This window comes from Nerophis lumbriciformis, linkage group LG26 (assembly GCF_033978685.3).
Source record: "Nerophis lumbriciformis linkage group LG26, RoL_Nlum_v2.1, whole genome shotgun sequence".
Classification (NCBI taxonomy): Eukaryota; Metazoa; Chordata; class Actinopteri; order Syngnathiformes; family Syngnathidae; genus Nerophis; species Nerophis lumbriciformis.
In genome coordinates, this window is record NC_084573.2 from 4,837,456 (window position 1) to 4,861,063 (window position 23,608).

A 23,608-nucleotide genomic window follows, 5' to 3' on the forward strand; every position below is an offset into this window, starting at 1 on the left:
GCTTGTGTTTATTTAAACCATGCATACATTTTATTATTGAATGTATCAAATGTGATGAACATTTAATGGACCACAATGGAAACAAGCCTTTTGGCTTTTTGTGCCATCCATTTGCCTTTTTAAAGCATTACATGGATTCAATTCTTTAAGATGTCAATAAACTTGTCAATCAATACAACATGATACATCCCCATTTTTAGTTTCTCTATTCAACATGTTCGAAAAGGAGTAGGAAGAAGCAGAGCTTATTTCATCCTACCATTTTTCCTTTACATAGCAGTTGCTAACACTTTTGTTCACTTCCGGTTCTCATTTTATTCACAATACACTTCAAAAGTAATTTGAAGTGTTCTTTTTTAATCAATAGTCATGTTTAAAGCTGCTAGTATTTTCCCATGTAGTGTGTCTTCTCTTTTATCTTATGTCCGCTAGTAAACTCTTTATTTTGTCTTAAGCTGTTTTGGCCAGTTCCTTATCTGTTTTGAAGAAGCAGCTGCGCTCCTTTCCGGGCGAGGGGGGCTGTTTATCGCTCTACATAAGCTGACTCTTTTTGTTAGGATTTACACCTCTTCTTGCTGATGCTATTGTCGCATTGCAAGGGCTGGTCTCCTCGAGCTTTAGTAAAACTTGGCCAAGTACTATTCTCAGGATGCTTTATTATTGTCCATTCTTTATCATGTACAAGACACATAAGAACTGAAATTACATTTTCGGCACTGTCCCACTAAGAGCAGACAGTGGGACTGTGTCTGGACCCCCTCCCCTGTAACCAGGGACCTCCCAAATAAATAGAGGAAGCACGCGGGCTGGACTTTAGAGCGTAGTTTGGATCTGTAACTAGAGTGCAGCCCAATAACGTCTCTCCTCATTGATCCAAATTGAACTCTGTCTCTGCATGATTCCTTGCTTCTTGTCAGTTTAATAGATGTCATCAGTGTTTGAACCTGACATTTATTTACACAGAAATATTTTGTAAATGTTTGTTTCCGACGGTGTCTGTAACACGGCAGTAAAACGGTTGATCAAACAAAACAGAAGTCATCGTCATGGACCCACTAGCTGCGGACGCTCGCTCTCTAATCAGCTAGACCGGGGGTCGGCAACCCGCGGCTCTTTGATCACTCTGATGCGGCTCAGCAGCTTACTTGCCGAACCCCCCGATTTTCCCGGGAGACTTCCGGATTTCAGTGCCTCTTGCAGAAAACTCCCGGGATTAATATTCACCGATTTTCACCCTTACATTTATAATAAGGGCGTGCCATGATGGTACAGCATTCGGCGCCCTCTACAATCTGTATTAACAGCGTGCCAGCCCAACCATTTGTTATACAGTATGCATCCTCTACTTGCACACGTACGTGACGGCAAGGCATACTTGGTCAACAGCCACACAGGTTACACTGACGGTGACCATATAAAACAACTTTAACACTCTTACTAATAATGCGCCACACTTTGAACCAAAACCAAACAAGAATGACAAACACATTTCGGGAGAACATCTGCACCTTTTTCAAGTTTATTCACAATACCATATAACAAATACAATAGTAGTGAAATATCATCATTTAAAGATGTTGGTACGTGAAAGGGTCCCCCAAATAAGCTAGAATAAGCTTTTGACAGGGTGTCCAGAGGATAGTATATACATGAAATGATGGAACATGGTAGCAAGTACAACAACAAAAAACAAAACAAAAAACAACGCTATATGATTAACACAAGATAATAGTACTAAAGCAAGCATACACATACATACATACATTCATTCAACCATGCAAAACCCAACAGTAGTCTACCCCACATGAGGCATTAAATATAGGTGGTTAATAGACAAGTTTTTAGTTTATTTTTGAAGTTGGAGAATGGATACAGCATCTTGAGGCTCTCATTAAGCCGGTTCCAAATCTTTGGTCCCCTGCATACAACACTTCGAGCGGTACAATCCAGTAAACAATGTTTCCCTGATATCAAATCTAAGTTACGAGTGTTGTGGGCATGCTGGGGACCTTAACACAACATAAACACAACAGAACAAATACCCAGAATCCCATGCAGCCCTGACTCTTCCGGGCAACATTATACACCCCTGTTACCACCAACCCCCTCTGTGCGTAGGTTGAGGTGGGCGGGGTTTGGTAGCGGGGGTGTATAATGTATCCCGGAAGAGTTAGGGCTGCATGGGATTCTGGGTATTTGTCCTGTTGTGTTTATGTTGTGTTACGGTGCAGATGTTCGCCCGAAATGTGTTTGTCATTCTTGTTTGGTGTGGGTTCACAGTGTGGCGCATTATTAGTAAGAGTGTTAAAGTTTTTTTTTATACTGCCACCGTCAGTGTGACCTGTGTGGTTGTTGACCAAGTATGCCTTGCTGTCACCTACGTGAGCAAGCGGAAGCCCCATACAAGGTGTGGCTGATCAGGCACGCTGGTTGTAGTGGGTGCTATATGCTGTACCATCACGGCACGCATGACTCTGACAAGCGCCATTCATAAAAAACCCGCGTACCGCACCAGCATTCAAATTCCATATTATGGTGTGGGCAGCGTGTCTGAGACCCTTGGTTTAAACGTAGCACAAAGCAAAAAAACAACTTTGTTTGCAGTGTTATTTCATTTTAAATTTCCAAAAAAATTTGTGGCTCTCATTGTTATCTATAATTTGTGAAACTGGTCAAAATGGTTCTTTGACTGGTAAAGGTTGCCGACCCCTGAGCTAGACAGATGTCCGATTTATGTAATATTTGGATGAGAGCCCCCCACCTGTGCCGAGTTTGGCGAAAACCTGCATGGAGTCATCAAATCTCTTCTGGCAGAACAGGTTGAAGGCATAAAGGTTCTGGATGTGGTGGATCTGCTGCTTCTTGTCACCGTCTGAATCGTCCTTCATCTTCTGGTGAAAGAAGAAGAAGAAAACAAACAACCCTGGCAGTACCCTTTGTTTTGTTTGTCATCATCATCTTCCAGCCATGACGGCTGACGTTCCAAATGAAACAGCTTGCACAGCTCAAAGCAGCACATTTGACTCAAGGCCGTGAGGACTACATTAAAAAGGGGTCCACTCACTGCCAGCTGAAGAGCAAGTTCGAACTGTTTGTCCTGGAGGAGCTGGCGGATCTGCGTGGCGATGGACACGGGCACCAGGCGCCACACAAAGTGGTTGCTGGCCACATACACGATATTTGGCCTGGCAAAGAAGACAACAACGCAGTGTTATATTGGTAAGATGCCCCCGAAAAGGGTCAAAAAGTTGAGTCATTATGACACAGAAACCATCCAAATGAACCAGCAAGATCAGGCAAGTGAGCACCTTTTGAGAAAAAGAGAGGCACATTTCTATCAGCACAAAGTACTGCCAGGAAAGCCCCAAAATAAAATGTTGAAAATCAAGACTACATTTCCTGCAATTGGGTGCATTTCTACTAGAGATGTCCGATAATGGCTTTTTTGCCATATCGTTGGAGGTAAAAAAAAATATCAATCATTATCGATAACCGGTGTGGTCCTGATGGCTTCATCTGGCCAGGATCTTCAACTCTCGCTGGATCGGTTCGCAGCAGCCGAGTGTGAAGCGACTGGGATGAGAATCAGAACCTCCAAGTCCGAGTCCATGGTTCTCGCCCGGAAAAGGGTGGAGTGCCATCTCCGGGTTGGGGAGGAGAGCCTGCCCCAAATGGAGGAGTTCAAGTACCTCGGAGTCTTGTTCACGAGTGAGGGAAGAGTGGATCGTGAGATCGACAGGCGGATCGGTGCGGCGTCTTCAGTAATGCGGACGCTGTATCGATCCGTTGTGGTGAAGAAGGAGCTGAGCCGGAAGGCAAAGCTCTCAATTTACCGGTCGATCTACGTTCCCATCCTCACCTATGGTCATGAGCTTTGGGTTATGACCGAAAGGACAAGATCACGGGTACAAGCGGCCGAAATTAGTTTCCTCCGCCGGGTGGCAGGGCTCTCCCTTAGAGATAGGGTGAGAAGCTCTGTCATCCGGGGGGAGCTCAAAGTAAAGCCGCTGCTCCTCCACATCGAGAGGAGCCAGATGAGGTGGTTCGGGCATCTGGTCAGGATGCCACCCGATCGCCTCCCTCGGGAGGTGTTTAGGGCACGTCCGACCGGTAGGAGGCCACGGGGAAGACCCAGGACACGTTGGGAAGACTATGTCTCCCGGCTGGCCTGGGAACGCCTCGGGATCCCCCGGGAAGAGCTGGAGGAAGTGGCTGGGGAGAGGGAAGTCTGGGCTTCCCTGCTTAGGCTGCTGCCCCCGCGACCCGACCTCGGATAAGCGGAAGAAGATGGATGGATGGATCGATCGATAACCGGAATACAGTTTTTCAGCCCTAGGTGCGAGTGTCCAGCGGCTCACCCAGCCGACGTGATGAACCGAGGTCTCTGCAGCTCTACGCTCTGCACCAACAGTCTGGGCTCCAAGGTCCTGATCTCCACGTAGCGAGGTAGCACTGCGATGATGTACGGAGGCTGGTGCTCTGAAGATAGCAGAATTAAATGCGGCTAAAACCCTCTTTTATAGAAGTGATAGATCTATTTGGACAGGTGCAAACAGTCTGCGGCGACTTACCCATCGCTATGGGGATGTCCGTCCAGTTCAAAGCACACTTTTGGGTGCAAACCCCCTCTTCGTTGAGCACCACGGTGAGGTCGTCCTGTCCGACGGCGACCTTCCCATCAGCCAGCGGGGCGACCAGCGGCTCTAACTGTTTCCCTGTGGGGAAGAGTTCCTTGATGGAGCCACGACCATCCATCTGGAGAAGAAAAAATAAATAAATACATTTAAAAAATCACACTTTTTCACTTTTAACAATAATTTGGACTGCATGATTACAAGTCACAAGGGCAGTCGCGGCTTTTGCCAAGGTCGCCGTGGTTAAATTCGAGCCCTGCAAACGGAATTACTTTTTAACAAATGTTATTAATTAGTGTGTTACTTCAAATATCTGGCATAATGCAGTTGAGATAAGTTTCATATGAGAGCAGTCTGCACCGGACCGAACAGCAGGACAGGTGTGTTAACAATGACAATACCTTTCACTGTTTATAACTCCTTGTGCAGATCTGAATGTTCATTATTTAAATGTTGACCTCAGTCTGAAGCAAAGGTGCTAATACTAATCGCCACATTTGGCGAGGCGTGTTTTAAAGCAGCTGTTGTGAGAGTAGCATATGTGGGATGCGTGACGAGTAAGTGAGTGGGCAAGTTAAAGGAAAATGTTGCTCCTTTTGACCACGTGGTTATTTATCAAACACTAGAGCAGCAATGTTGTAATAGTGCAAAGCTAGTATAACATACATACATACATACATACATACATACCAGTGACGTGCGGTGAGGTTGATGGCTGGTGAGGCACTGACTTCATCACAGTCAGATTTACAAACATATGAACCCTAAAGAGTATCTTATTCACCATTTGATTGGCAGCAGTTAACGGGTTATGTTTAAAAGCTCATACCAGCATTCTTCCCTGCTTGGCACTCAGCATCAAGGGTTGGAATTGGGGGTTAAATCACCAAAAATTATTCCCGGGAGCGGCGCCGCTGCTGCCCACTGCTCCCCTCACCTCCCAGAGGGTGAACAAGGGGATGGGTCAAATACAGAGGACAAATTTCATTACACCTAGTGTGTGTGTGACAATCATTGGTACTTTAACTTAACTTTACACATACAAACTGTAGCACACAAAAAAGCACATTTAATAAAAAAAACTTTATTATGGTCTTACCTTAACTTAAAAATTAAGTCCATGTGCCGCAACTAAAGCCCTCACTTTAACTTTCCACGTGCAAGATTGAATCTATTTAAAAAAGTGTAACCAAGGGTTTATAAATGTCGCCTGTACTGTATGAAACTACAAAATAACAAACACGGAGGCTCCAGTTTACACGAGGACCACTTTATTTACCTTATTTCAAAAACTTCCGCTCCACTCCATGTCATCACTTCCGCTCTTAGCGCCTTCAAAATAAGAGCTCGAGGCATATACTGTATAACAGCGCATAACAGGAACTTAACATCACAAAGAGGAAAGCCCATGAAAATAGGTTACAAAAGTTATTTAATAAGAAGCCAAAAAGTGCAAAAACAATAATGTTCGTGTTGGAGGAGTTGTGAATTAGATACACCTGCAGTCTGCAGGTGTACCTAATGTTGTGGCCCTGCAGTCATTCACAACTCCTCCAACACCAACATTATTGTTTTTGCACTTTTTGGCTTCTTATGAAATAACTTTTTTAAATAGATTCAATCTTGCACGTGGAAAGTTTAAGTGTGGGCTTTAGTTGATATAACAATTCTACGGCGGGGGTGCAGGAGGCGGGGCTACTGGAGCCTCAGCCAGTGCGTCTTTTGCAGCCGTTTTATGATCGCTCAGCACAAGAAATACGTTACACACATACAGTTGTTGACAAAATACACTGTACATTATATACCTCAGCTAACTAAACTATGGAAATGTATAATATAATTCATATAGCAATACAGTCTCACTGCACAGCAGGCCAGCAGTTAGCCGAGTCCGGAATCAATGTTGAGGCACTGAGTGACGTGCCTCAACTGGCTGCTGTTCACCGAACCGTCTCTTCTCAGTATTTGAACGGCAAATGTGAAAATTCAGCGATTTTGAATAAAAATAATCTAAAACTGGTGAAGTTAAATGGAAAATAACTTTATAGTATAATCACTGGATACATATAACAATTTAATTTTTTATCTTATTTTTTTACATTGTTTTTCTTTCCATGATGGCAGGTGAGGCCTCACCTGCCTCTAGTGACTGCACGTCACTGATACATACATACATACCTACATACATATATATGTAAACATATACATATATATGTAAACATATACTGTATTTTTCGGAGTATAAGTCGCACCTGCCGAAAATGCATAATAAAGAAGGGAAAAAACATATATAAGTCGCACTTTTTTGGGGAAATTTATTTGATAAAAGCCAACACCAAGAATAGACATTTGAAAGGCAATTTAAAATAAATAAAGAATAGTGAACAGGCTGAATAAGTGTACGTTATATGAGGCATAAATAACCAACTGGTATGTTAACGTAACATATTATGGTAAGAGTCATTCAAATAACTATAACATATAGAACATGCTATACGTTTACCAAACAATCCGTCACTCCTAATCGCTAAATCCCATAAAATCTTATACGTCTAGTCTCTTACGTGAATGAGCTAAATAATATTATTTGATATTTTACAATAATGTGTTAATAATTTCACACATAAGTCGCTCCTGAGTATAGGTCGCATCCCCGGCCAAACTATGAAAAAAACTGCGACTTATAGTCCGAAAAATACGGTATATATATATATATATATATATATATATATATATATATATATATATATATATATATATATATATATATATTAGAGATGCGCGGTTTGCGGGCACAACCGCGGAGTCCGCGGATTATCCGCGGATCGGGCGGATGAAATTAAAAAAAATTTGATTTTATCCGCGGGTCGGGTCGGGTGGTTGAAATAAATAAAAAAATTAGATTTTAAATAGATTCAGGCGGGTGGCAGTTAAACCAATTGGGAAATATATATACATAGTTAAATGTTGTTACCCACATACGAAAAACGAGCAGGCACCTGCAGCATATGCCACAACAGAAGAAAAAAAAAAAAAGAGATGGACACTTTTACGGAGCGGAGAAGGGACGCCTCGCCGGGGTCCGGGACCGAGGCCCCTTCCCCCGAGAGGGCCCCACCGGGAGCCGTAGCTGAGGCGATCCGCGAGAAGGGCCCGACGCACGTCCAGGGTCACCACCGCGCCCACCGCACCGACACCCCGCCTCGTCCGCCTTCGCCGCGGCCGGCGTCACGCGCAGCAGGTAAGCAGCTTACCTGCCCGCCACCCCCGTGGCCGGGGGCTCGTAACAGGGGTCACTCCGCGCGCTCCGCCCGCGCAGCTTACCTGCCCGCCACCCCCGTGGCCGGGGGCTCGTAACAGGGGTCACTCCGCGCGCAGTGCGCTCACGAAAGGGGTGGGGCTCACCCTGGTTGATATAGACAGCAGGACGGTGGCCATGGAAGTCGGAACCCGCTAAGGAGTGTGTAACAACCCACCTGCCGAATCAACTAGCCCTGAAAATGGATGGCGCTGAAGCGTTGGGCTCATACGCGGCCGTTGCCGGCAGCGAGATGCGCTTGGAGGTGCGCTCAGCGCGGCTCCCATATGATTGCGCACTGGTGTGCGTCTGGGTCGTGACAGCGTGGCACGCGAATGTCTGCACTGCATTGGATCAGTCTCCTTTCTTTAACAGGCAAAAGCTTTATAACCTCACTAATGCCTTGCATCGTCTATATTAGATATATAACAACGGGCGGGTGCGGGCGGATGCGGTTCTGATCAAATGTTACATCGGGTGGATGGCGGATGGTTGACGACTTTCTGATGCGGTTGTGGATGAAATAATTGCCTATCCGCGCATCTCTAATATATATATATATATATATATATATATATATATATATATATATATATATTGTCGGAGGCAGATATTTACATATATCCGAATTTAAGTGTTACTTCTTTTCTTTCATAGTCATATTTGAAAACAGCTCTTGTTTTCCATTTATTCTCTTTCTGTTTCTCTGCAAGTAAACTGTGTGTGTTAACCTTGAATTCTTTGGAATGTGTTTTGACTAGAGAGATAATGTGCATGTGTTTTGACTATAGAGAGGGGAGAGGGTTTTGGGGTCGGGAAGACAGACCATCTTAGCGGGGCGATCCGAATGTTCTATGCTGTCTCTGTCAATGTATATATGCAAAATTTTGCAAATATATTACAAAATACCTATTCTGTCTCTGGTGGTTTTTCAACTCAGCTTTAAGTGTCGTAAAGAGCTTGGGAGCGAATTGTGACTTGAATTCCCTGGGAGGAACAACTGGTCATAAAACGCAACAATATATATATAGTTACTATATAATTTTGGACATCCCTGGTTTACAGTAATGCATCACTGACACTGTCAACAAAGTGAACACTACTATCTTTGATACAGCTCTTGTATTGGATCTGTGTATGTGTTTGCTGAGTGGATAGCACATGGATAAACATGCCTACCCGAATAAGGTAGTAGTCTCTTTTGAAGCCGACACAGATGGAGTTCTCGCACCACGCCATGGACTTTGGGATATCTGGAGCGCCAAAGTCGCCCTGACAGACAAGACGGGGAAATAAAAGGTGATTGAAGACCAAACCTAAATAGTATGGCGAGAGTGTAACTGAGGCATGTTGTGTTTTACCTGCAGCTCATGGAACTCTCGGTCTTTCCAGTAATAAAGCTGGAGCTTCTTTTTCACCGCAACACACATTCTCAGTGTTTCCTCTCCTGAGCTGCTTTGCTGGAAACAACATGGAACAAATGACATAATAGTCGCGTGGAAACGAGAAGTTGCAGTTGGATTACTTGCCAGTTCTGTGCAAAGGTGCTATTAGGGTTATTGTTCTAGCAATTCTCTAATGATTGGCTACAACGAGTGTGCATGTGATGACGTGTTTAAAAGCCTGCTGTGCAATTCAATAATTGACAGCATGTATACACAATTATCATCAGTAGCCTTTGTAATATTTGTTTTAATGAGTATATTGAATATATGAGCTGTGTTAGGGAGAGGAGTTATACTCGTCTAAAAAAAAAGAAAGAAATGGACCTCAAAAAAATGTCATTATCGGCTTTATTTACAAAAGATTCTTAGGGTACATTAAATATGTTTATTATTGCTAATTAGTCCTTAAATAAAATAGTGCACATACTAGACAACTTGTCTTTTAGTAGTACGTAAACAAACAAAGACTCCTGATTAGTCTATGCAGTAACATATTGTGTCATTTATACACCTATTATTTTGTACACATTATGAGGGACAAACTGTAAAAATTGATTATCAACCCACTTGTTCATTTACTGTTAATATCTGCTTATTTTCTGTTTTAACATGTTCTATCTACACTTCTGTTAAAATGTAATAATCACTTATTCTTCTCTTCTTTGATACTTTACATTAGTTTTGGATGATACCACACATTTAGGTATCGCTCCGATACAAAGTGATCATACATTGGTCATATTCAAAGTCCAGGGACATATTTCCTGAATTTATAAACATAATTTAGATTAAAAAAAAAAGAAAATAGATTTTGTGAGGCAAAAAAATATCCATGTAATAATAGTAGTATCGACTAGATACGCTCTTGTACTTAGTATCATTACAGTGGATGTCAGGTGTAGATCCGCCCATGGCGTTTGTTTACATTGTGACGCTGGTGAGCTACGGTGTGTAGTGAAACATGTTTAGCTATTCCTCGTCCTCCAGAGATAACGTACCTGTAAGAAACCTACTTTATTTGTCACCATGGAGACCAGGATTAGTGATTTGGAAGTAGCTAAAACACTACAGACTGATGGATGTTAGCCGCTAGCTAGCTAGCCGTGTCTTAAAACCTCTTAAGGCCCAAGCTGTTTGTTTACATGCTTTTTTTTTATTTCTCTTTGCTATTTGGGCTTATTGGACCCTAATTAGAATAAAAACTAAGAATCATCTTTTGATATGATGTACTTAGTCCATAAGTACACAAACGTGTACTTCATGTTTAGTGACATGCTAATTCTTATTTTTACACTTTTTTTTCCCATATTCCATTGTATGTTATACTCTTATGACACCACCAGATGGCAGTGTAAGTGTCCACATAAGCGGCCTTAAGACCCCAATTCAGTAGTGTACACAATTTTGGAAATAAGAACTAAAAGGTGCTGTCCACGCATGTGGCCACTAAACCTTTAGAGGAATTATAGCACCTCTTCCTGAGGGTGTTTCAGTGTTATAACTTCACCTTTATCTTTACTTTTTACACCAAAATGCGTCCGTTCTCCCTTTTCTGTCTACACACTGTGTCTGCTTGTAAGTACTCTATGTGTGTGCGCTGCCGAACATGCTCCTCTGCTCGTAAAACCAGCAATGTCATGATGTGACAGGGGGAACCGGTACTTTTCAAACAGGGTATAGTACCGTACTATACTAGTACCGGTATACAGTACAACCCTACATTATAGACATTTTTGCATCCGGTTTTATTTGTATTTTACGGCTCTGTCGATGTCTGTGTCGTTTTTTAGAGTTTTACGGAACATGTTTGTGCCCGGAATGAAGTCTGAGGATGATGCGTGCGAGTTTGTCGTATGAATCTGCACTAAAACGGTAGCAATTGCAAAACAGCTAAAATTCGTAAGACGACGGCAGCCACTCAAGGAGCCCAAAGGCTGTTCGTCGCAATGGAAGGTTTGGGCCGGGCTGTAGGATCACAGTCCGGGGCGATTTCTGAACTGAATCGCAAGATGGATCACATCATGGAGAAGCTTGCTGAAAGGGAAAAATTGGATATGAGAGCCAACATGGACGAATAGAACAGACAAGCCATTGTAATGTCTGCTCGCGGAAAAACAAAAATCCTAATCTACGATTTGACTCCCTCGAATGGTCTTGACGCTGCAACAACAGGAGCAGGCTGTTCTGTAAACATCCCCTGAGGACTCTCAAAGATGGACGCTTTTGACCTCCGACACCTGGAAGTCGAACTTTGCTTGCATTGCATGCAGAACGGCCCCCGGGCCTATGGACACAGCACCACTACACCCAAAGACAATGGGCATATACACAAACACACTCCCCACCCCCACCCAACGCCTTCACCACCGCTTGATTCCCCTTCGGGATGATGGATGGCTGAGTAGCGCTTTATAGCAGCAGGCCGGCCTCCATGGCCACAACTCCCTCCCCTCTGTTGTGATTATATGTAACTTGTTTATGTGTGCTATGGTAAATGAGTTTCTTTCCCTTGGACTCGGTCTGGACCCCCTCCCGAGGGTCCAGCTTTTGACTGATATTTCTTACTTTTCCCCCCTTTCCCAATATCACCTTTTTCCCACCTTTTTTAAGGAGTGCCATAAGTGGCTGATCCGTTGGCGGTCCTGTTCTAGTCTCCCTGTAACGTATGTCTGCTCTTAGTGGGACTGTGCCCAAAATGTCATTTCAGTTCTTATGTGTCTTGTAGGGATGTCCCGATCCGATATTTGGATCGGATTGGCCGCCGATATTTGCCAAAAAATGCGTATCGGCAAGGCATGGGAAAATGCTGATCCAGATCAAAAAAAAACTCCGGTCCGTGTTTTCCAACGCACCTATTTAAATAATACATTCCACTTTTCTGCTGCTCTGTAATTTCCGTTCCGCATTTTCCAGCACACCTTCAACACATCCACAATTCTCACGCAGTTGCTTTTAGCTGCTGGCATTACACGACAGGCTCTTCTCACTCTTTCCTGTGTCTCCCCCTCACAGACAGCGAGCGCACCTTCTTACACACGTCACATACTGTCACGACATACGTCACATACTGCCACGTCATACGTCACATACGTATACGTCCTCTCCCAGCAGAGAGCGAGGTAGCGGCATGGCTAACGTTAGCTGTGATGCTAGCGCAGCCGCTAAGGTGCGCGCCTGCTCAAGCGTCCTCTGCGCACGGCAAATCTATGCCACGTACAAAATCAAATAAAAAAATAAGCGCATAACAATTTTCGACACACGGACACGACAGAGACAACAGTTTTCGTCATCATTGTGCAAATATTGTGACGTCTGTCGAGACGCTTACCTCCATTCGGTGCCACACGTCCACACCATCAAAATGCCGAGGCAAAAATTTCCACATCAACACCGTATGAAAAAAATTAGTGATTTTTTTAGTTGTGATTTCCTTCTCTGCATGAAAGTTTAAAAGTAGCATATATTAATGCAGTATGAAGAAGAATGTTTTAATGTAGACATGCAAGCCTTGAAAGAACATTTTGAAAATCAAGACTACATTTCCTGCAAATGGGTGCATTTCTACCCTATATTTTAACTTTAGATTTATTCTCATATCAAACTCTTTTGGCTGTCTTTTTGACACTTACCCTCCACACCCCGGATTATAAATAATGTAAATAATTCGATGTGATTATCTTGTGTGATGACTGTATTATGATGATAGTATATATCTGATAGTATATATCCGTATCATGAATCAATTTAAGTGGACCCCGACTTAAACAAGTTGAAAAACTTATTGGGGTGTTACCATTTAGTGGTCAATTGTACGGAATATGTACTTCACTGTGCAACCTACTAATAAAAGTCTCAATCAATCAATCAAAACACATAGAATCATCATACTGCTGTGATTATATGCATCAAGTGTTCATTCAAGGCTAAGGCAAAATATTGAGATATATATCGTGTATCGCAATATGGCCTTAAAATATCGCAATATTAAAAAAAGGCCATATCGCCCAGCCCTAGTTCAATGATGCCATTTCTGTTTGTCATGTATCATTTTGTCTATTTTGTGTTTATCCTTGAATAAACAGGTGAGTTTCTTGTTACCAACCATTGTGTATTATTCAAACTCCCCTAATTCAGCTGGCTAGTTGTTATCAAGAGTACTAAAACCCTTTTCAACATGATTCTGACAACTACGTAGGCTAAATAACTTTAAACTTTAATACATGCTCGGATAGGCCAGTATCGGTATCGGTCAGTATCGGTATCAATCGGAAATGCAAAAACAATATCGGTATCGGATCGGAAGTGCAAAAACCTGGATCGGGACATCCCTAGTGTCTTGTACATGTTAAAGAATGGACAATAATAAAGCATCCTGAATCCTGATCCATTCTGAGCTGAGTGAGAAGTCCCACATCGTATTGTCAGTGTGAGGAACCAACCTGCAGGTCACAGACGAAAAGCGTGGCTCCTTTTGCTTTGGACAGGACTGTGATTTGCTGGAAAGTCAGGAGGTCGTGGACGTGGATGTTGTTCTCTGCAGGACAACTTGGGTCAGGTCGCAAACCACACGGCACAACGAGGTTTCGAAAGGTGAGGACTTACCCAGGAGACTGACCAGTATTTTGTACTGCGAGACGACATAAAGCTGCGGAAGAGGCGAGAGTTTGCCAATGAAGATGGAGATAGCGTTCAAATGCTTTGCAGCACCATTACCTGCTGGATCTTCTTTGAAAAGTTCTTGTTGGATTTCTCCAGTGTCACTTCAAAGAGGTTGGTTGCTAAAAGGGGGGGAAAAAAAGGTTCATCACACGTTTTTAAACGCCTCTTCAAAGCTGGGGGAGTCTTAACCCTTGTGTAATGTTCATATTGTTGTTACTCAGCCAGCGTTTGTGGGTCTGATGGACTTTTAATGCCTCACAATAAAACACTTTTAGGTTAAAATACTGAACAGATGTTTACCTAATCCCAATAAACATCTGTTCAATATTTTAACATAAAAGTGTTTGATTGTGAGGCAATAAAAGCCACAAAATGCAACGGATCCATCATTCCAATGGTCAAATCAACGTCAGAACCCAACATTGAATAAACGTTGTCAAAAAGCATGTTCTTTCAACGTTGTATTTGTGTTGTAGAATATTGGTTAGGCAATGACCAAATTTTAATGTCAAATCAACGTCACAACCCAACATTGTCAAAAAGCATGTTGTTTCAATGTTGTAGAATATTGGTTGGGAAATGACCGAATTTCAACGGTCAAATCAACGTCAAAACCCAACATTGATTAAGCGTTGTCAAAAAGCATGTTGTTACAACATTGTATTTGTTTTGTAGAATATTGGTTGGGAAAATACCAAATTTCAATGGTCAAATCAACGTCAGAACCCAACATTGATTAAGCGTTGTCAAAAAGCATGTTGTTTCAACGTTGTATTTGTGTTGTAGAATATTGGCTGGGAAATTACCAAATTTCAATGATCAAATCAACATCAGAACCCAACATTGATTAAACGTCGTCAAAAAGCATGTTGTTTCAATGTTGTATTTGTGTTGTAAAATATTGGTTGGGAAATGACCAAAATTCAATGTCAAATCAACGTCACAACCCGACATTGTCAAAAAGCATGTTGTTTCAATGTTGTAGAATATTGGTTGGGAAATGACCAAATTTCAATGGTCAAATCAACGTCAGAATCCAACACTGATTAAATGTTGTCAAAAAGGTTGTTGTTTTAACGTTGTATTTGTGTTGTAGAATATTGGTTGAGAAATGACCAAATTTCAACGGTCAAATCAACGTCAGAACCCAACATTGATTAAAAGTAGTCAAAAAGCATGTTGTTTCAACGTTGTATTTGTGTTGTAGAATATTGGTTGGGAAATGACCAAAGTTCAACGGTCAAATCAACGTCAGAACCCAACATTGAATAAACGTAGTCAAAAAGCATGTTGTTTTAACATTGTTTTGTGTTGTAAAATATTGGTTGGGAAATGACCAAATTTCAATGTCAAATCAACGTCACAACCCAACATTGCCAAAAAGCATGTTGTTTCAATGTTGTAGAATATTGGTTGGGAAATTACCAAATTTCAATGGTCAAATCAACGTCAGAATCCAACATTGATTAAACGTCGTCAAAAAGCATGTTGTTTCAACGTTGTATTTGTGTTGTAGAATATTGGTTGGGAAATGACCAAATTTCAACGGTCAAATCAACATCAGAACCCAACATTGATTAAACGTCGTCAAAAAGCATGTTGTTTCAATGTTGTATTTGTGTTGTAAAATATTGGTTGGGAAATGACCAAAATTCAATGTCAAATCAACGTCACAACCCAACATTGTCAAAAAGCATGTTGTTTCAATGTTGTAGAATATTGGTTGGGAAATGACCAAAGTTCAACGGTCAAATCAACGTCAGAACCCAACATTGATTAAACGTTGTCAAAAAGCATGTTGTTTCAACGTTGTATTTGTGTTGTAGAATATTGGTTGGGAAATGACCAAATTTCAATGTCGAATCAACGTCAGAACCCAACATTGATTAAACGTTGTCAAAAAGCATGTTGTTTCAACGTTGTATTTGTGTTGTAGAATATTGGTTGGGAAATGACCAAATTTCAATGTCAAATCAACGTCACAACCTGACATTGTCAAAAAGCATGTTGTTTCAATGATGTAGAATATTGGTTGGGAAATGACCAAATTTCAATGTCAAATTGACGTCAGAACACAACATTGAATAAAGATTGTCAAAAAGCATGTTGTTTCAACATTGTATTTGTGTTGTAAAATATTGGTTGGGAAATGACCAAATTTCAATGTCAAATCAACATCACAACCCAACATTGTCAAAAAGCATGTTGTTTCAATGTTGTAGAATATTGGTTGGGAAATGACCAAAGTTCAACGGTCAAATCAACGTCAGAACCCAACATTGATTAAACGTAGTCAAAAAGCATGTTGTTTTAACATTGTTTTGTGTTGTAAAATATTGGTTGGGAAATGACCAAATTTCAATGTCAAATCAATGTCACAACCCAACATTGTCAAAAAGCATGTTGTTTCAATGTTGTAGAATATTGGTTGGGAAATGACCATATTTCAATGGTCAAATCAACGTCAGAATCCAACACTGATTAATGTTGTCAAAAAGGTTGTTGTTTTAACGTTGTATTTGTGTTGTAGGATATTGGTTGGGAAATGACCAAATTTCAACGGTCAAATCAACGTCAGAACCCAACATTGTCAAAAAGCATGTTGTTTCAATGTTGTAGAATATTGGTTGGGAAATGACCGAATTTCAACGGTCAAATCAATGTCGAAACCAACATTGATTAAACGTTGTCAAAAAGCATGTTGTTTCAACGTTGTTTTTGTGTTGTAGAATATTGGTTGGGAAATGACCAAATTTCAATGTCGAATCAACGTCACAACCTAACATTGTCAAAAAGCATGTTGTTTCAATGTTGTAGAATATTGGTTGGGAAATGACCAAATTTCAATATCAAATCAACGTCACAACCCAACATTGATTAAGCGTTGTCAAAAAGCATGTTGTTTCAACGTTGTAGAATATTGGTTGGGAAATGACCAAATTTCAATATCAAATCAACGTCACAACCCAACATTGATTAAGCGTTGTCAAAAAGCATGTTGTTTCAACGTTGTATTTGTGTTGTAGAATATTGGTTGGGAAATTACCAAATTTCAATGGTCAAATCAACGTCAGAACCCAACATTGATTAAACGTTGTCAAAAAGCATGTTGTTTCAACGTTGTTTTTGTGTTGTAGAATATTGGTTGGGAAATGACCAAATCTCAATGTCGAATCAACGTCACAACCTAACATTGTCAAAAAGCATGTTGTTTCAATGTTGTAGAATATTGGTTGGGAAATGACCAAATTTCAATATCAAATCAACGTCACAACCCAACATTGATTAAGCGTTGTCAAAAAGCATGTTGTTTCAACGTTGTATTTGTGTTGTAGAATATTGGTTGGGAAATTACCAAATTTCAATGGTCAAATCAACGTCAGAACCCAACATTGATTAAACGTCGTCAAAAAGCATGTTGTTTCAATGTTGTATTTGTGTTGTAAAATATTGGTTGGGAAATGACCAAACTTCAATGACAAATCGACGTCAGAACACAACATAGAATAAATGATGTCAAAAAGCATGTTGTTTCAACGTTGTATTTGTGTTGTAAAATATTGGTTGGGAAATGACCAAAATTCAATGTCAAATCAACGTCACAACCCAACATTGTCAAAAAGCATGTTGTTTCAATGTTGTAGAACATTGGTTGGGAAATGATCGAATTTCAATGGTCAAATCAACGTCAGAACCCAACATTGATTAAACGTTGTCAAAAAGCATGTTGTTTCAACGTTGTTTTTGTGTTGTAGAATATTGGTTGGGAAATGACCAAATTTCAATGTCAAATCAACGTCACAACCTAACATTGAATAAACGTCAAAAAGCATGTTGTTTCAACGTTGTATTTGTGTTGTAAAATATTGGTTGGGAAATGACCAAATTTCAATGTCAAATCAACGTCACAACCTGACATTGTCAAAAAGCATGTTGTTTCAATGTTGTAGAATATTGGTTGGGAAATGACCAAATTTCAACGGTCAAATCAACGTCAGAACCCAACATTGATTAAACGTTGTCAAAAAGCATGTTGTTTCAACGTTGTATTTGTGTTGTAAAATATTGGTTGGGATATGACCAAATTTCAATGGTCAAATCAAAGTCAGAACCCAACACTGATTAAACGTTGTCAAAAAGCATGTTGTTTCAACGTTGTATTTGTGTTGTAGAATATTGGCTGGGAAATGACCAAATTTCAATGATCAAATCAACATCAGAACCCAACATTGATTAAACGTCGTCAAAAAGCATGTTGTTTCAATGTTGTATTTGTGTTGTAAAATATTGGTTGGGAAATGACCAAAATTCAATGTCAAATCAACGTCACAACCCAACATTGTCAAAAAGCATGTTGTTTCAATGTTGTAGAATAATGGTTGGGAAATGACCGAATTTCAACGGTCAGATCAACGTCAGAACCCAACATTGATTAAACGTTGTTAAAAAGCATGTTGTTTCAACGTTGTATTTGTGTTGTAGAATATTGGTTGGGATATGACCAAATTTCAATGGTCAAATCAAAGTCAGAACCCAACACTGATTAAACGTTGTCAAAAAGCATGTTGTTTCAATATTGTAGAATATTGGTTGGGAAATGACCAAAATTCAATGGTCAAATCAACGTCAGAACCCAACATTGATTAAACGTCGTCAAAAAGCATGTTGTTTCAACGTTGTATTTGTGTTGTAAAATATTGGTTGGGAAATGACCAAAATTCAATGTCAAATCAATGTCACAACCCAACATTGTCAAAAAGCATGTTGTTTCAATGTTGTAGAATATTGGTTGGGAAATGACCAAATTTCAATGTCAAATCAACGTCACAACCCAACATTGATTAAGCGTTGTCAAAAAGCATGTTGTTTCAACGTTGTATTTGTGTTGTAGAATATTGGTTGGGAAATTACCAAATTTCAATGGTCAAATCAACGTCAGAACCCAACATTGATTAAACGTCGTCAAAAAGCATGTTGTTTCAACGTTGTTTTTGTGTTGTAGAATATTGGTTGGGAAATGACCAAATTTCAATGGTCAAATCAACGTCAGAATCCAACATTGATTAAACGTTGTCAAAAAGCATGTTGTTTCAATGTTGTATTTGTGTTGTAAAATATTGGTTGGGAAATTACCAAAATTCAATGTCAAATCAACGTCACAACCCAACATTGTCAAAAAGCATGTTGTTTCAATGTTGTATTTGTGTTGTATAATATTGGTTAGGAAATGACCAAATTTCAATGTCAAATCAACGTCACAACCCAACATTGATTAAACGTCGTCAAAAAGCATGTTGTTTCAATGTTGTAGAATATTGGTTGGAAAATGACCGAATTTCAACGGTCAAATCAACGTCAAAACCCAACATTGATTAAGCGTTGTCAAAAAGCATGTTGTTACAACATTGTATTTGTTTTGTAGAATATTGGTTGGGAAAATACCAAATTTCAATGGTCAAATCAACGTCAGAACCCAACATTGATTAAGCGTTGTCAAAAAGCATGTTGTTTCAACGTTGTATTTGTGTTGTAGAATATTGGTTGGGAAATGACCAAATTTCAATGTCAAATCAACGTCACAACCCGACATTGTCAAAAAGCATGTTGTTTCAATGTTGTAGAATATTGGTTGGGAAATGACCAAATTTCAATGGTCAAATCAACGTCAGAACCCAACATTGATTAAACGTTGTCAAAAAGGTTGTTGTTTCAACGTTGTATTTGTGTTGTAAAATATTGGTTGGGAAATGACCAAAATTCAATGTGAAATCAACGTCACAACCTGACATTGTCAAAAAGCATGTTGTTTCAATGTTGTAGAATATTGGTTGGGAAATGACCAAATTTCAACGGTCAAATCAATGTCAGAACCCAACATTGATTAAACGTTGTCAAAAAGCATGTTGTTTCAACGTTGTATTTGTGCTGTAGAATATTGGTTGGGAAATGACCAAATTTCAATGTCAAATCAACGTCACAACCCAACATTGATTAAGCGTTGTCAAAAAGCATGTTGTTTCAACGTTGTATTTGTGTTGTACAATATTGGTTGGGAAATTACCAAATTTCAATGTCAAATCAACGTCACAACCTGACATTGTCAAAAAGCATGTTGTTTCAATGTTGTAGAATATTGGTTGGGAAATGACCAAATTTCAATGGTCAAATCAACGTCAGAATCCAACACTGATTAAATGTTGTCAAAAAGGTTGTTGTTTTAACGTTGTATTTGTGTTGTAGAATATTGGTTGGGAAATGACCAAATTTCAATGGTCAAATCAACATCAGAACCCAACATTGATTAAACGTTGTCAAAAAGCATGTTGTTTCAACGTTGTATTTGTGTTGTACAATATTGGTTGGGAAATGACCAAATTTCAATGTCAAATCAACGTCACAACCCGACATTGTCAAAAAGCATGTTGTTTCAATGTTGTAGAATATTGGTTGGGAAATGACCAAATTTCAACGGTCAAATCAACGTCAGAACCCAACATCGATTAAACGTCGTCAAAAAGCATGTTGTTTTAACATTGTATTTGTGTTGTAAAATATTGGTTGACAAATGACCAAAATTCAATGTCAAATCAACGTCACAACCTGACATTGTCAAAAAGCATGTTGTTTCAATGTTGTAGAATATTGGTTGGGAAATGACCAAATTTCAACGGTCAAATCAACGTCAGAACCCAACATTGATTAAACGTTGTCAAAAAGGTTGTTGTTTCAACGATGTATTTGTGTTGTAAAATATTGGTTGGGAAATGACCAAAATTCAATGTTAAATCAACGTCACAACCTGACATTGTCAAAAAGCATGTTGTTTCAATGTTGTAGAATATTGGTTGGGAAATGACCAAATTTCAATGTCAAATCAACGTCACAACCCAACATTGATTAAGCGTTGTCAAAAAGCATGTTGTTTCAACGTTGTATTTGTGTTGTAGAATATTGGTTGGGAAATGACCAAATTTCAATGGTCAAATCAACGTCAGAACCCAACATTGATTAAACGTTGTCAAAAAGCATGTTGTTTCAACGTTGTATTTGTGTTGTAGAATATTGGTTGGGATATGACCAAACTTCAATGTCAAATCAACGACAGAACACAACATTGAATAAATGTTGTCAAAAAGCATGTTGTTTCAACGTTGTATTTGTGTTGTAAAATATTGGTTGGGAAATGACCAAAATTCAATGTCAAATCAACGTCACAACCCAACATTGTCAAAAAGCACATTGTTTCAATGTTGTAGAATATTGGTTGGGAAATGACCAAATTTCAATGTCAAATCAACATCACAACCCAACATTGTCAAAAAGCATGTTGTTTCAATGTTGTAGAATATTGGTTGGGAAATGACCAAATTTCAACGGTCAGATCAACGTCAGAACCCAACATTGATTAAACGTTGTCAAAAAGCATGTTGTTTCAACGTTGTATTTGTGTTGTAGAATATTGGTTGGGAAAGGACCAAATTTCAATGGTCAAATCAACGTCAGAACCCAACATTGATTAAACGTCGTCAAAAAGCATGTTGTTTCAATGTTGTATTTGTGTTGGGAAATGACCAAACTTCAATGTCAAATCGACGTCAGAACACAACATTGAATAAATAATGTCAAAAAGCATGTTGTTTCAACGTTGTATTTGTGTTGTAAAATATTGGTTGGGAAATGACCAAAATTCAATGTCAAATCAACGTCACAACATGACATTGTCAAAAAGCATGTTGTTTCAATGTTGTAGAATATTGGTTGGGAAATGACCAAATTTCAATGGTCAAATCAACGTCAGAACCCAACATTGACTAAACGTTGTCAAAAAGCATGTTGTTTCAACGTTGTATTTGTGTTGTAGAATATTGGTTGGGATATGACCAAACTTCAATGTCAAATCGACGACAGAACACAACATTGAATAAATGTTGTCAAAAAGCATGTTGTTTCAACGTTGTATTTGTGTTGTAAAATATTGGTTGGGAAATGACCAAAATTCAATGTCAAATCAACGTCACAACCCAACATTGTCAAAAAGCACGTTGTTTCAATGTTGTAGAATATTGGTTGGGAAATGACCAAATTTCAATGTCAAATCAACATCACAACCCAACATTGTCAAAAAGCATGTTGTTTCAATGTTGTAGAATATTGGTTGGGAAATGACCGAATTTCAACGGTCAGATCAACGTCAGAACCCAACATTGATTAAACGTTGTCAAAAAGCATGTTGTTTCAACGTTGTATTTGTGTTGTAGAATATTGGTTGGGAAATGACCAAATTTCAACGGTCAAATCAACGTCAGAACCCAACATTGATTAAACGTCGTCAAAAAGCATGTTGTTTCAACGTTGTTTTTGTGTTGTAGAATATTGGTTGGGAAATGACCAAATTTTTATGTCAAATCAACATCACAACCCAATATTGTGAAAAAGCATGTTGTTTCAATGTTGTAGAATATTGGTTGGGAAATGACCGAATTTCAACGGTCAGATCAACGTCAGAACCCAACATTGATTAAACGTTGTCAAAAAGCATGTTGTTTCAACGTTGTATTTGTGTTGTAAAATATTGGTTGGGAAATGACCAAATTTCAATGTCAAATCACCGTCACAACCCAACATTGTCAAAAAGCATGTTTTTTCAATGTTGTAGAATATTGGTTGGGAAATGACCAAATTTCAATGTTAAATCAACATCAGAACCCAACATTGATTAAATGTTGTCAAAAAGCATGTTATTTCAACGTTGTATTTGTGTTGTAGAATATTGGTTGGGAAATGACCAAAATTCAATGTCAAATCAACGTCACAACCCAACATTGTCAAAAAGCATGTTGTTTCAATGTTGTAGAATATTGGTTGCGAAATGACCAAATGGTCAAATCAACATCAGAACCCAACATTGATTAAACGTTGTCAAAAAGCATGTTGTTTCAACGTTGTATTTGTGTTGTTTAACGTCAGTACCTAATCAACGTTGTTTCAATGTCTTGTGTCTGCTGGGATGGGACTCCTATTAGCTGCATCTTGAAATAGTTTGTTTTATCTTTAGAATCCTATACAAAAAAGACGTGTGTTCTTGTCTCTCATAATGATTGTGAATGATAGGCACAATTCCAAAGAAAGGAAAAGTGCAGTTCCCCTTTAACAAGCACACAAAAGAATCATCTTCATACAGGAACTGGTGTCAGGTACCTGCATCTTTTTTAATCCTGTAGAGAAGGAGATGTCCGGGCTTGGTTCCGACGAGCAGCCAGTCCTCTGTGGAAGAAAGATCACACATTCAAGCACTTTTCATCGTAGACGTGCTCCAAAAGCGTACTTAAGCTTCCTTGATGCATTATTAGTAAGACTCATCACTGTATTGTGTCTTTTTACGCATTGAAATAAAAAAGGACGCACATTTCCGGAAGGACGCGTCAGAATAATTGTGTAGAAGTTATCACACAACTGTGTGTTCCATTTTAGTTCAGGTCCCCTGCGGGAAGACAAAAAGCTGTCTTTCATCTTATCAAGCAAAAGGTTTGTAAAACTCCACTGTGTGCGGTGGGATGCGACATGGAGGTGTC

General features: G+C 39.6%; 1 protein-coding gene across 2 annotated transcripts in view; it reads right to left on the reverse strand.

Moving 5' to 3' along the window:
- The window catches only part of vps39 (VPS39 subunit of HOPS complex), a 95,266-nt gene that overhangs the window by 57,741 nt on the left and 13,917 nt on the right, over nucleotides 1-23,608 (reverse strand). The window contains exons 2-11 of one of the 2 annotated variants that reach the window (XM_061987627.2): nucleotides 23,235-23,300; nucleotides 14,091-14,155; nucleotides 13,980-14,022; nucleotides 13,817-13,911; nucleotides 9,294-9,392; nucleotides 9,112-9,204; nucleotides 4,572-4,755; nucleotides 4,359-4,479; nucleotides 3,065-3,185; nucleotides 2,762-2,888 (exon numbers count right to left, since the gene is read on the reverse strand). In XM_061987627.2, the coding sequence (XP_061843611.1) occupies nucleotides 2,762-2,888; nucleotides 3,065-3,185; nucleotides 4,359-4,479; nucleotides 4,572-4,755; nucleotides 9,112-9,204; nucleotides 9,294-9,392; nucleotides 13,817-13,911; nucleotides 13,980-14,022; nucleotides 14,091-14,155; nucleotides 23,235-23,300 (1,014 nt within the window). Of the gene's footprint in view, nucleotides 1-2,761; nucleotides 2,892-3,064; nucleotides 3,186-4,358; nucleotides 4,480-4,571; nucleotides 4,756-9,111; nucleotides 9,205-9,293; nucleotides 9,393-13,816; nucleotides 13,912-13,979; nucleotides 14,023-14,090; nucleotides 14,156-23,234; nucleotides 23,301-23,608 lie in introns of both variants that reach the window. The other variant, XM_061987626.2, reaches the window with a different exon arrangement.